Here is a 14388-nt window from a genome sequence, read left to right on the forward strand (position 1 = left end):
GATACTTAAGAAATTAATTTCTCTTGCACAAGTCATTAATAAATTAGGGAGTTTTCCTATGTTCTATTTGTTAAATATTGCTACTATTGTTCTGTAATAATATGGTATCTGATAATCTATCATTCATTATTTCATGAAATGGCAGCTGTATAAGTCTAGAAAACTGTAAGCACAGTTCATATTTGAACATGTCTATTAATATTACCTTTTCCTTGCTTCATCTTAGTGGTGTGCATTACTACTCTTTTAGACCTAAATTAGATTCAGTTTCTCTAGAGACATTCCTCACAGCTTACATTCCTCTTCTCTGCAGCTGCCAGATCTGTCATGTATTAAATCTCGAGGAAAATTAACCCATGATATTCACCATCTTCTGTGTAACAGAAAGAATTCAGCTGTGGCAAGGTCCTTTTGCCACACAATAAACAAAGGAATTTAGTTATACTGCAAATATGATTTTGCATATATGCAAGGCCCCATATAAGCAAGTACACTCTTGCTCCCTCCCATCATATTCTTTTGCAGGCTCTCCTCTTCTGTTTTTTTTTTTTTTTTTAAAGATATTAATTTCTTTATGTAGTTATCAATTACTGATTAAATTTTTAGTTCACATGACTTAAAAATTATTAGTTGGGTTATAAATTGAATGAATCAAGTAACAATTGCTAACCTAATTAAAATATCTGTCACAAAGCCAAAATCTTGTGAAATACCACTTACTAATTAGAATATCAATTTCAAATATAATTACCAGTTTGGAAAAAATAAACAAGATGTCTGCATATATTAATGCTTAGTGAACTCAAAATAGTCAGTTAACTGCATTTTAGTAGAGAATTTCAGTGCTTTGACTTATCCCTTTTGAAATGGAAGATTGTAGATATGTCAGGAGTGCTTGGTTTATCAGTGTTAAAATTGAGTTCAGTGCTGGGAGCACATATGGAAAAGTAGGGATTAAAAGCATGGAGGAATTCTGGCTGACCTCACATGTTGCATTTTCAGAAAGTCCTGAAGTGCAGAGCTAAAATGCATGTAATAACCTAATTTTACTGTGTTACAATTCTAGTCAATAATTTTCCTGCTCCGTCTTGCTCTTTTGTGATGCAGCAGGCAGCACCTACACTTTGTGGATGTTTTCCACAACAAATTAAGTCCCAGGAAGGAGTAGTGAATTTCATATGCCAAGATCATTTACCCATCCTCAAACAATATAATTAGTAAGGTACACAGTAGTAATTATCCTAACTGAGATCTTAACAGTAATGCTTTAAAAAACAGTGCACTTGACATGCTCTTGACTAAATGCAGCTAATTGGAAGTAAGAAATTATATATTTACAACCCTAGGAAAATGCCAAAGTCCTTCAGGAACGGGCAGTCGCTTACATCAATGCAGATTCTTCTATAGAAGGTGGGTCTTTTATTTTAAACTTTATCTGACTTTACAGGTGTAATTTTTATTAGTTCTCTGTGAATTATTTATTGCATGAGATAGGTATTGTGATGTACAGAATAAGTGTAGCAAATATGGAATTAAGAGGAGAGAGAGAACAATTTAAGTTTTCACATTGCTTTCTTTTGCAAGTAGTGCCATCCATGAGCTGCAGTCCATGTGTCTGAGTCCAGAATATCTCCTCTGGAGAAGTTTATTATTCTGTGCTAATGAACTGAGCATTCTGTATGTTAAACTGTCCCTTAGCTGCATTAATTTTAATTTATAATTGTAGTTTTAATATATGACAGTCTGCTCCTTGTTCTGGTCACAGCTCCAGCTCCTGTCCCTGTGGAATTATAATATTTTGAGACAATAAATTATTATGATGGTAAGACCTCAGGCTAACACTTTGTGGGAGTGGGAGATGCTTTGGTGTTTTGAGCCAGTGAGCTCACCTTTGTTGATTGCCAGGAGCAGGGGGTTATATATTTATTACAGCGGGACTTTTAAACAAAATAGACACTGAAAAGTGTTTCACAAAGAAACCTTATCCACCATTATCCAATTTACTGTGTCCTGCTTAGAATGCTGCTTAGAAACTGGCCTTTTTTTTTTTTTTTGAGAGGAGCCAACACTATGATCTGTATCACGAAATCCTTCTGAAATTGTGCTGCATTTTATTACAGAAAGACCTTTTTTACTGTTTTCTGTGCTGAAATAATAGTCAGAAGAGTCCTGTGAAGCTGTTCTGCATCATAACCTCAGTTACTCAGGGCATACTCTTCCCATGCCAAATCTTACTTATTTGGGCTTCTTGTGTGTGAATAAAATTGATATCTACAGGCATATTTAGGAACTCTTTTAATTCCTGTCAGCTAAAAATTTTGTCTGCCACAAAAGGATTGGAAAGAAAGAAAAGCCAAACCCAGTTTCTAAATGCACAGTTGGAGCTGGGGAATGAGGGTTAGAGCTGTTCCTTCATTTATGTTGCCTACATGCTGGGTAAAAAGTAGAGCAGAATTTCACACCTAGAAAATCTCACAAATGAAATAATAGTTTACAACTGCTTCATATTCTCACCATGGATTGTAACACACATTTTTTAGCTGGTTTGCAGCCAACATGCTGCTGCCTTAGCAATTTTCTCCTAAATCTTGATTATTCAAACATGTCTCTTGCTTTATGCATTAAAGAAAATGTGAAAAAAAAAAAAAACAACTGGAAAAGAAGTGTATAATAAGGAAAAGAACACCATGTTCAGTGCACTGGCTTAAGTATCTTGGACATCTCTCACCTGAGCAGTAAAATCCCCTGTAGAATCATAGCAATCATGTACTCTGAAAATTATTTTGTTTATCATAACATGTTCTCCACAACAGTTCTTACACCACTTTTTGGGCAGCAAATTATTTCTATTTGTTATCCTATAGCAATTAAAGGAAGCAAAGCAAGTAATTGTTTTGAGCACTTTTGTGGCTTGAATTTCCAGTTTTCACATACAGACTGTCCTTGGAAACATCATTAACGTTATCTGGTATTTTTTCCATCATCTTACTTTCTGCCTTCTGTTCAACAAAAGCTCTGGGAAGTGTATGAGTGACAAGGGCTTGTAGCTAATGAGGGATAATTAGGCATACTTTAGAGCTATGGGAAGGCTTAATTACATTACTGTGGATGTACTATAACCAATACTTTATTGCCTTGTAGTGGCAGTCGCTTACAGTGGGACCATGCAGTCTGTTGCTAAGGCAAGATCTAAATTCTTGCCTTAGTCAAAAAGTTTATCTAAGAAAGGACTGCAGGGTTTAATCCATTAAGAAGGTAATGCCACTAGTACATCAAGGGAAAATTTCCATGTTTTTGTTTTATTTTCAGGTAACTACACATTAAGAGTTGACTGTACCCCTCTTCTCTACAAACTGGTGTATAACCTGACTAAAGAGGTACCAAATCCATCTATTTTTCTGCCTTTCAAAGTATAAGTAAGGCTCCAAGTTTATTTGATAAAATTGGGCTATTGAATAATACCAGACTTTTTTTTATTGCTGTGCTAGAAGAATCTTGATCTCACCAAAATCAATAGCAAAAGATCCCATCAGCAGTACACAGTCCATTCTCACAGTTCCTCAGCATTCTTAAAAGGATTGAACTGTGTCACTGACATGAGTGAAATCTTATTTGCAATATACAGTAAAAATAATAATAAAAGCAAAATGCTTAAGCAAGATCAATTCTCTAAAGTCATAAACATTGAAGGGAAATATTTTTGACATTGGCTGGCCACCATTTTCTCTGTCTGTTCCCCTGAATCTCCTCCATATCTCACTGAGCCCCTGAAATATGTGATAAATATTGAAGGATTAAGAAGGCTTTTTAACAGGTCTGATGTGTGGATTTGCTTTATTTCCAGTGGTCTAACCATGGCTCCTTTATTTTCACCTCTCAGGATACATTATCATAAGGCTGAAAGGTTGTGATCCACTAAAGCATGGAACTTTATTTTGCATACCAGTAAACCAGATTAGGCTCCTGTCATGAGCCATTGCCACCATCCTCAGATGAGGATTCATCTCAACTAACAGAAGACAGCTCTGTCTGACTTCAGCAACACAGGCTCTCTGAAAAGCATTGGGTAGAAATTGGTGCCTTTAGGATGATATTTGTTTGACCAAATGTGGTTGTCTACCTTTGTATATACTGAACTCAAACTATCCCCCCACCGCTAATCTTAAGGGAACTCAGGTCACTTGGTCCAGTGTAAAAATCTGCCCTGCAATGGCACTTTGTAGGATGACTCCAGGTACCAATCTCCCATTCTGCTAGATGCATTCATTCCAAGTTATTTTCAAACACGGTACACTTCTACCACCTGAAATGCCATGGTTTAGATCTGGGGAAGAGTATCTGTGCTATTCCCATTATTTATTTTTCTTTTCTACATTTTATTTTCCTATCAATTCTATCTTAATCTTTCATCCTTGCTGAGGGAATAAGCTGTGCTGCTCAAATATTAGCTGTGACACTTGGCACACTGAATAGCATTCTCTTTTGTTTATAAAAAATTTCATGTCCTTAGTGCTTCAGGGCCCTTGATGAAATAATTTACTTTCTGTCTGCAGTAAGCCACTAACTCAGGAAGACATTTCCCCTGTAAAAGATAAACAAAGTTACAAAAAAGTGCTCTGGGCTAAAAATAGTACCTACCTCTGATCTTAAGTCAACTACTCAGCTATTGCTGGTGTGAGTAGAAGACTTCCATTAAAGTACCATGCAAAGTACTTGAGACTGACTTGTAAAAATAAATGTCATATTCACTGTTATTTTCACTTTTAACTGTAGAAGCATGATGGTAACAATAGAAAACCTGGCAGCCTGATTATGTCTGTCCAAAGGAAAGTTATTTCTGTTCATATTATTATTCTGTTCATATTCACATCCCAAGATCTCTTTGCTCTTCTTGTTTTTTAGTGGGCCAGTTCTCACCAGAAAGAAGTGTAGTGTGCACATGAAATGTTTTCTTTCAGGGAGTTCTGCATTTAAGTGTGGGCCAGCTACAGATGAGATATTGAGTTGTTGTCTTCTTGGCCCTGCTTTACTGCCAGGGTTTAGACATTTGGTCACCACCAAATGGTGTCTGCAATAGTTCAACTCCAATTCCCCTGTGACTATCACTGCTTCTTTACATTTATACTTAGAGAATTCTTCATCTTCTCTTGAGTTAGCAAGAAGCTTATGCTTATCCTAGATTTGGATCTAAGTCAGAGGCAAATATGTTTTACTATGCGCTCAGTGTTGTACGAAAAAGATGACCAATGTTTTTCACATGACCAGAGCTGTCAGAATAACATCTTTGCCAGAGCATAGAGTGCTTTTGCTCCCAGATGTCAGAGTTCAGCTTGCTGTTTATTAATGTGCAGTTTTCACTTTAGCCCTAGGACTTGACCAGAGTACCCTGAAAATGACAGCAGCCAAGCAGTTATTTCACAAAGTTGTTATTTTCCTGCTAGCTGCTGACAGAATCTCAGAGGTCAGAACTCTTTGCAATTTCAATTTGAAGTCTGTATGTTTTTCAAGGTCGAATTTAAGTCTCAACAACATGGTGGGACCATGTAAGTGTCCATGAACATTTATGCTTTGTATTTTGGAAAAAAAAAATCCAGTCCTCTGCACATAATAACCAATCTTATACTTAAAGGACTGTGTCTATTAAAGGTTGTTTAATTGTAGGTGGAGAGCAGGGTTGGAGTCTTGACTCATTTCTACTCTGCCACAGATTTTCTAAGAGCTTTTGTCAACTTATTTTTATACTCTTTCATAGTTTTGCTGGCAGCATGATGACAGCACTAATACTTACCATTTCCATCCTAGTTACAGAGCTTTTGGGGTTTTTTTTTTGGGTTAAGAGTGAGACCTACATTTGTACATACAGGGTCTTGCACAATGATTCTCCAGGCTTGGTTGTGTCCCCTTGGAACTGCTATAAATCTTTTATACCTTTCCTACAGAACAAGCAGTCAAATTTTAGGTTTAGCCTTGTTGAGAGAATATTGCTGCTGTGCAGGGCAAACCTCAGGACAAACATGCTTGTGGTTGTAATGTCCCCATGCCTGCTGAAAGGAAAGCAGGTTCTAGTTTCTGGAGGAGTCCAATAGTATTGTATATGCTGTTGTGTGTGTACATGCACATTCCCCCTGTAGTAGATGAGCTCCAGGTAGCATCCTTTTAACCTGTTCATTCCTACTGTCTGTGGTTGGTTCCAAGTGCCTGTGAGATGCTTTCCTTGTTTGGGAATGCATAAATGTGTGTAACAAATGTCAGTATTCACTTCCCTGCATGCAGCAGCACTGCTGGTTAAGAACAAAGTAGGGAGCTGCAAAGATCCCCTTTGATGATGAGTCGAGTTAGAAGTACTTCCAATGAGATTATAATATTTCCCTCTCCAGATTTTAAGCCCTGATGAAGGTTATGAAAATAAATCTCTTTATGAGAGCTGGCTTGAGAAAGATCCCGCATCTGAAGATAGTAACTATCCCAGGTAAGTTGTTAATATGTTTTGGGGTTTTTTACCCCAATATTTTAATCATATCATGGCTACTCACCGTAATTTTTTGAGATGTGCTATTCATGGTAGCAATAAAAAACCTTTTAGCACAAAGTGACCCTATAGCAATATTATTAATAGTAAAATAAAATAAAATTGTATTATTTTTATTTAATGATGGTGACATTATTCCTGTGGTGAAATGAAACCTCACATTTTCTAAAGACCTTTTTATTAGTAGAAAAGCAATTTTAAAAGCATTCAAAAAAAGCAGGGTGGGGAAAGAGTTCAAAACATAGTTTAGTCACCTACTAGATAAGATAAAATCAAAATTGTTAGGATAAGCAAACAGTTGAAAGGAGCTGCCTAGAGCAGTAATTAAAAAGCAGTAATTAAAAGCTTGAGATAATTATTTCTTTTATACAATATTTTTACAATTAATCTAAATGTATTACATTAAAAATCTATCTATGAGTGCATTAACACTTCATATTTGAAGGTATTACAACTCAAAAACACTCTCTCCACCTGTGACTCAGAAAGGCTAAATCTTATTCACAGTGTGGTGTTACTGACAGAACTGCTCCTTTTTGTGATTTCACAAAAATCTTCTGCATGTTTCTGGTTTTGCTGAGTTTCTGGATTCATTAGACCCACTGAGATTACCTCCTTTTGAAAAAGATGCAAAAGATGCACATCATTCCTTGCAGAAATGTACCCCAGCTGCAGCTGGAAACAAAAGAAACTTTTTTTTTTTTTTTTGAGAAACACTAATTATTCACCAGACCAGATATATAAACCTAAAACTTAACTTCAAACGCAAATATTTGAAAATTCTTCGGATGCTGTGTGTGTCTTCTGCCGTCTCCTTGCCCCTGCCACGCCGCAGCTCCCCATCAGATGGCAGCGGTGGCCCGTGGGTGCTGAATGCTGCCTGTGCCTTTCGCAGTGGGAATTATTTATCTGTCTTGGATTCTGCTGCGGAATGTGCCAAGTACACAAACACATCTGTCTTTACACATACTGCTGCTCAATTCGTATTAGTTTGGAAATAGATGATTGATGTTTTAAGACGGCAGAGACACGGCTGATACAATTTTATGGCTCCTGTGCATAAATTGTTTGTATTTTTAATGTCAGCACTGCCATAATTAGGATTGCTGCAATTAAAAGATCTTCCTAGCAATATTGGATACTGAATCAGAGTGTTGGAATAAAATCAGTTAAGTAATTAAGCTTGGCATTCATCTAGCCTTTGATCTTGCTAGGGTCCCTGATGTGCCCTTCAGAAGAACTGACCTCAATTTCTCTGAAAAATCTGCATTTTGCATAAATTACTACCACACTGTTCAGTAAGTGCCCTCACTAAGATGTTGTCTTTTCTGCTTGCAGAATAAATAAACTGGGGTCAGGCAGTGATTTTGAAGCTTACTTCCAGCGACTAGGAATTGCATCAGGCAGAGCTCGTTACACCAAGAACAGGGTAAGTCTGACAGACTGCTTGAAGAAGTTTGATAGTGCTGAGCAGTCATCCTGTTAAAAGCATTTATTCATAATTAATAAAAAAGCTTCAAAGCATCTTTGACTGGTTTGTATACAGTTATGTTTATTAATTTAGCAAGAAACCTAAATGTTTGGAGAGTAAAGCATGTTACAGCAATGTGTATATTCCATAGGACGTCAGGTTCACAGAGAGGTATTTATAGAGTCTGATTGAAAGTGTATAGTTTGTTCCACCATGTTATTAATAGTTCCCTTAATATACAAATCTTCCATAGCTGTGTTCAGAAACACCTACACAAGGTAAAAAGGGGCTGTGATTGAGAACTTTTGCTATACAAATTCCAAACTGTTATCACTCTTGGAGAAGGCCACCTCTGTGCAATGGAACTGTAGGCAGGTCTGTGTGGGTAGAGAGAAGGAAGCCTGCTCACTTAATCCTGTGCAACAGTCCATGGATTCAGATTGGTTCAATCTTTTAATACAACCACACACAAATGAAGGATATTAAATTGTGTTTTGTAGCAAATAGCTTTTTTGATTTGGAAACCAAACAAGACATCAGAGTAGTAAAGGGATCAATATATCTTTTAACTTCAGTCAGAATACAGGGCATTGACAAATTTGGGTGCTCTTTTCCAGAAAGCAGACAAATTCAGCAATTATCCTGTTTATCACACCGTGTATGAGACATTTGAGCTAGTGGAAAAATTTTATGACCCCACCTTCAAGAAACAGCTAACAATTGCCCAGTTACGAGGCAAACTGGTTTATGAACTGGCAGATTCCCAGGTCATTCCATTCGACTCTAGAGACTACGGAGAAGCCTTAAAAGGATACAGCAACAGAATTTATAAATTAGCCGAGAAGCATGAGGAACAGCTGAAACTTTACAAAGTATCATTTGGTGAGTAACAGCCACAGGACTGTGCATTATGTGCATTAATTAGAATCGTGCAGGGACATGTTACATCTGTCATAGCTCTGCAAATTAATTCCTTTCTTTCTTGTTTGAATTTTGCCATCACAGTAAAGAGCCTCTATTTTTTTTTTTCCTAAATACAACACGGGTTTAACACATTATTGTCTTGATAAGAGGGTGTGGTGGGTCCAGTGCTGGCCAATTACTAAGGGTTATAAGAATTTTCATGCATATTATTAGTTACAGGCATTATTACAGTGCCCACAGGCAGTCAAGGACCTCAAATGTAGGACAAAGAGGTATCTCAGCCTGGTCCTTGCTTCCTTGCTTAAAAAAGAAGACAAGTCAAATGCTTATGGCAACTGCTTTGAAATTGAGGGACATAGGTGTCTATTCCTCTTCATCCAAAACTTAAGCTGACCCTGGGAGCTCCACTAACTCCCTCAGTGCCTGGTTTTGCCATTTTCAAGCCACAGGAGCACTTTTCCAGCTCTCCTGTATGAATACATCTATTTGCGAGCCCATTGTTCTGGAGCCCATATAACAGGTCAAAAGCAGCAGAGTGCTCAGGATCCCAGGCTGGGATAGCTTCTACAGCCATTTTCAGTCTCCTCTTTTTTTCTTCTTTTTTTCCTTCTTTTTTTCCTTCTTGCCTTGATCACTCCTTGTGTTCCTGCACCAAGGAGATTTTTCAGTCAGTCCTAATTCACTTGCTATATGATGAACCCATGATTTAGAGATATAAATCCCCTTTTGGAGATGCAGTCCTCGTTTGGGATATATGAAACATTGTAAGAAACTCAAATTGAACCCACATTTGGGGGAAAATTAAAAATTACCTTTGAAAGATCATGTAATGGTTTAGGTGAAAAATTGTTGACTATTTTGAAAAGACACCCTTTTTGTAAAAAGGCCTCTTGAGACAGAGGAAGTGTCTTGTGTGATGGATCGTCTGGTTTTAGATTCTGTAAAACACCAAGAGTTACCCCAGTATGTTCTAGTGTTTGCTGCAGCATGTCTTGTAAGAACAAATCTATTTTTTTTCAGTAGCAGAACATCTATCAAAATATCTGTGAAATCATTTATTTTCATTGTTTGAGTTTCTATCTATTTTCAGATTAAAAGTTGCACAAACTACCTCCTGACCAATGCATCTATTCTCATTCCTAGAATCCAGAAGCAATCTTCTGTTTTTAGCTTTTTTTTTCACCCAAATAACACTGAGACCTCTCCTTAATAACTTTATGCATAATTTTGACTATTTTTTTACAAGGCATGTTTTTCAGTGTCACTATTATTTTCATGGCTCTTCTCTGATGCCTGATGAATTTTAAATTATTTCTTGAATGAAGCTAAAGTTTGCAATTTTTAATTTATTGTATTGCACCAGATTACATTAAATAGCATAGGTAGGTTTTACAATATTGTGAAAATTAAAGTTTATTTCACTCAGCATTTTCATAGAATTGCTTATTGTCAACACTGAATGTCAGAAAATTATTGATTAAGCCTGACTAAATCATATCATTGTCCTCTAAAATAATAGATTAAGGTTCTTATTTGCATTTGGATTCACATTTTAGCTGTTCATCTGCAACAATGAAGGCTGGAACCTTTTTTTCATATAATTTGTGCTTGTAGTGATATGCTATCAGGAGATAATGTTTTCAAGTGGGGAAAAAGAAATCTGATGTTTTCTAAAATAACCAACATTGACAACACTGAAAAGATAGTTTCTTACATTATTTTTCAGATGGTCTTTTTTTTTTTCTTTTTTCTCTGTTAAATCCCCTCCTACTGCTTCTGAAATATAATCTGTTGCTGTGATATGTCCATGATGTCAGCAGGGCAGGACTCTGCCCCTGGCAAACTTAGAGCTCTTGCCACAGGGTTGTGGACAAGTGTGAATTCTCACCCTCACAAGGTGATGTGTCCCTCTGAGCTGCAGTCTGTAAACAGTTGGCATACATAAAATCTGTGCCTCAAATTGCACCAACTAAGAAACAGCAATAAGACAAAATTGAAGCAAGTGTAGGCTTGTGATGAATAAATAAGTTTTCTAGAAATAGGAGAGCAAATGAGTCTAAGGAACAGCTTTCAATAGCAGTCCTGGGAACAGAAAGCCTGTCACGTGAAATTGGATGATAAATCTATAAAGGGGAAGGGATAATAGTTGCCAACAGAGGGCTGGATTTAGGGGATGATCTAATCATATGTCCCATCTTCCTGCACAATTGAAGAGAGGATACTCTGGTTTAGCCAAAGTTTTCTGAAACTTGTGGGCAAAATTTACAAGTTTTAAACTGTCTTTCTTTTTAATTGAGTTGAGTGTTAGTGGGGCCAGGTGTTGGTGTCATATCATCCACCTGTGCTTTATTCTGCAAAAATAACTTGCATAAATCAATACTTTTCCCAGGTCTGTATTAAATAGGGCCTTCCACAAGAAAATCATCACAGCTGCTACTGCCATTAAAAGGAAGGCCTGCTGCTTCTCTAACTAAGTTATTCCACATGTCTCGGATGTACTGGGTTGGGAAAAGCAGCAGCCATTCCTGCCCACCTGCCTGCACACAGTCAGGCAATCCCCTGGGGTCTGAGTGGCAGTGCTGGAGGACAGCTAGGGGGAACATGGCACAGGCACCTCCTGTGCTGCAATTCCAGGATGCAGCAAGTGCAGGACTTGGCTGCTTTAACCTGCTGTGTCTGTCCCTGTGTGCCACGACAGCTGTGCCTTTTGTGCCTCACCTCACACTGCTCAATGCATGTATCACACTCTCCTGTTGTGCTGTGAATGGCACATCTTTCTCCTCGAGCAACATCCTGCTGTTCTTCCACAGCCTTCTGGAGCAGCTGGTATTTCTGATGGAAGTCAGGCCTTTTATACCTGAACACTGCAGTGCATTTGTTTAACAGGAAACTGCAGAGCTCTCAGTTTGCAACAACAGCCAGTTTTTTGCTTGCAAGGCAGAGGGAAGATGTATGGTTGTGAAAGCTTTCCCAAGCACTCTGCTTTACTGCTGGTCTCGTTGCAAAAAGTGTTTGCTAGTAGTGCAGCTCTTTAAAGTCTGCACTGGGGAAACCAATCAATTGTGTAAAAATGGCAAAATAATGCTATTATATCAGCAAGACAAATGTAGTTCTTCTCCCACTGGGCAACTGAAAGGTATATTTGGCTTAGTGAATACTTCAAAGTTAATGCTCTTCCATTCCTAGATCCTCTTTTTTCTGCTGTGGTGAACTTCTCAAACGCTGCTGCTGAATTTCACAGGAGACTTGAACAAGTTGACAAGAAAGAGTAAGTCAGAAAAAAAAGAGTTATTATACATATTTATTTATTTATTTATTTATTTATTTATGTCCTGGTTTGCCTGAGGTACCCAGAGTGGCAGTTCTTTATTTCTTCTACTACACAAGGATCACAAGGATTCTCTCTGATGAGTGTAGAAGAGAGCTCTGAACCCTGAGACACGCAGTATCTTTTATGATGAATTAGCAGATATAGAAATGTTTCCTGTGATTGATAGTATGAGCTGTAGAGCTTATTACTAGTATCAGGTTGTCATAAAAAATTACTGTAATACATGGAAAGGCAGGCAGCAATGGAAATTAGAGTTGGACTGAGATCTCTATTTAGACACCTACACTTGAGTGTTGTAGGTGATGCCAGAATTTTTACTTTCAGCACACTTCAAAGACAGAGGAGGATGCTTCAGAATATCTGAGATATCCATATGTTATATTATGTATTATATCCATATACATATATCTGAGATATCCAGATATCCATAACCTAAGGCTACTGCTGGACTCCTGTGCCCTCTGAGTGCAGTGAATGCAGGCCACATGTGGTACCAGTTGTGTTTAAACAGCTGAATACCATCCTTACTATGTTACAGCATAGATTGGAACAGGACTATGGCCATTTGGCTTATGGGTGGACACCAAAATTTAGCTATCTTCATCTGTGTAAATCTCTTCTTCATTTTCTTAAGTGCTATCTTTCCAGTGCCATTTAATACTAAGCAGGTATCTGACACTCTCAGAGAGTTTCCCATTTTATTTTGCATGGTGTGAAATGTTGTTTTCTAACACAGAAATATCAATTCATTAATATAACATGGATTCAGAATCTCCATTTGCAAAACCTCACCTTTTTTTGCAAACTGTAGACCACACTTGTCTTTTTTTCTTTTTCTGTCAAAAAAAAAAAAAAAAAAAGAGAAGAAAAGTGTTTTAAATGAGACTGGGAGGTCATGTTTCCCTGCTGTGTGACATTTCTCTGTCTCCATCTCCTGCAGTTCAGTTGCAGTGCGCATCATGAACGATCAGCTGATGTTGATAGAAAGAGCTTTCACTGATCCTCTGGGCTTGCCAGGAAGGAAGTTTTACAGGTGAGGCTAAAAGTTTCTTGACCTGCTGTCTAAGGCACCCTATTTTTGCAGCTGACTGGTCAGTTGAACTGCTCTATGGGTTTCACAGCAATTACAGTGGACTTAGTGGACTTTGTTTATAACACTTAAGGAGAACTCCTTGGCTACACCAGTCTTGTGGAGCCAAATTCCTCTCTTTTGGGTCTTTTTGTCAGCTGTGGTTAAACCACAACAGCATTATACTCTGACTTTTACTTGTAGATGTGCAGTACTACTGCTGTTACAAATTGCTCTTGTGATCGTCTGCAAAGTGAGGATTGAGTGATGAATGAATGAACTGTATTGAAAAAAAAGTGAAAAGAGGGTAGAGTAAATGAGAACGGATTTGTAATGAGGGTCAGCTGAAGAGAGAAGCCAAGAAAGGAGAGCTTGGACAGAGTTTGGAGAGGGAGGGACCTTTCAGTACAGGATAAAGGCCTGTGAGCTGTGCTGCAGAGCCCCATCTCCCCCAGTTTTGGCTGCTTCTATAGGTTCTCCAAAAAGCTTAAACCACTGACTACAACATCCTTTCTAGAAAGCCAGTGCTTTATTAGGAATACCTGACAAGATGCCAGCTTTCAGTGTCAGGGGTGTAAGTACCTCACTTTGCTTTCAGTATCCCCCTTTTTCTAACAACTGGGTATGTCTGACTCACTGATGGATGGCTTTCATGCCATGACAGAAATCTTTCAGGCAGGTAGAACTGAGAATCACACTTCCATCTTCCTAGGATAAACTGTCATTCACACATTGAGAATGAAGTAATTTCTTTTTAGAAATTTTCTTGTTGGCTGTTTGGTATCATTTGAAGCTGTATGGATTTTTTTTTTCTTATTATTAGTTCTTACTTGCTTGCATTTATTAATGTAATTTTAATGTTTCTTTTCATTTGGGAGGACTCTTTCACATGTTGTAAATGTGCTTTGATACTTCATAGCTAAAACAAATTTAATTGCAGATCTGCAGCTATTCATTATTTAGGAAAAAAAAAAAAAACTACACCAAAAAATAAGATTGCTATTTTGTGCACTTCTGATCCAATATGATCCCTTTTCTTCTTATTAATTCATGCTTTTCTCAAG

General features: G+C 37.6%; 1 protein-coding gene across 2 annotated transcripts in view; it reads left to right on the forward strand.

The window, feature by feature from the left end:
- Nucleotides 1–14388, forward strand: part of LOC119701182 (N-acetylated-alpha-linked acidic dipeptidase 2-like) — a 39152-nt gene that overhangs the window by 14436 nt on the left and 10328 nt on the right. For both annotated transcript variants that reach the window (XR_005257035.1, XM_038137429.1), the window contains exons 12-18: nucleotides 1347–1410; nucleotides 3310–3377; nucleotides 6378–6469; nucleotides 7868–7958; nucleotides 8618–8882; nucleotides 12111–12192; nucleotides 13196–13288. Coding sequence is in view for 1 of the 2 variants with exons in the window: in XM_038137429.1 (XP_037993357.1) it covers nucleotides 1347–1410; nucleotides 3310–3377; nucleotides 6378–6469; nucleotides 7868–7958; nucleotides 8618–8882; nucleotides 12111–12192; nucleotides 13196–13288 (755 nt within the window). In the remaining variant the exon portion in view is untranslated. The remainder of the gene's footprint in view (nucleotides 1–1346; nucleotides 1411–3309; nucleotides 3378–6377; nucleotides 6470–7867; nucleotides 7959–8617; nucleotides 8883–12110; nucleotides 12193–13195; nucleotides 13289–14388) is intronic.

Source organism: Motacilla alba, chromosome 1 (assembly GCF_015832195.1).
Source record: "Motacilla alba alba isolate MOTALB_02 chromosome 1, Motacilla_alba_V1.0_pri, whole genome shotgun sequence".
In the NCBI taxonomy this organism is placed as follows: Eukaryota; Metazoa; Chordata; class Aves; order Passeriformes; family Motacillidae; genus Motacilla; species Motacilla alba.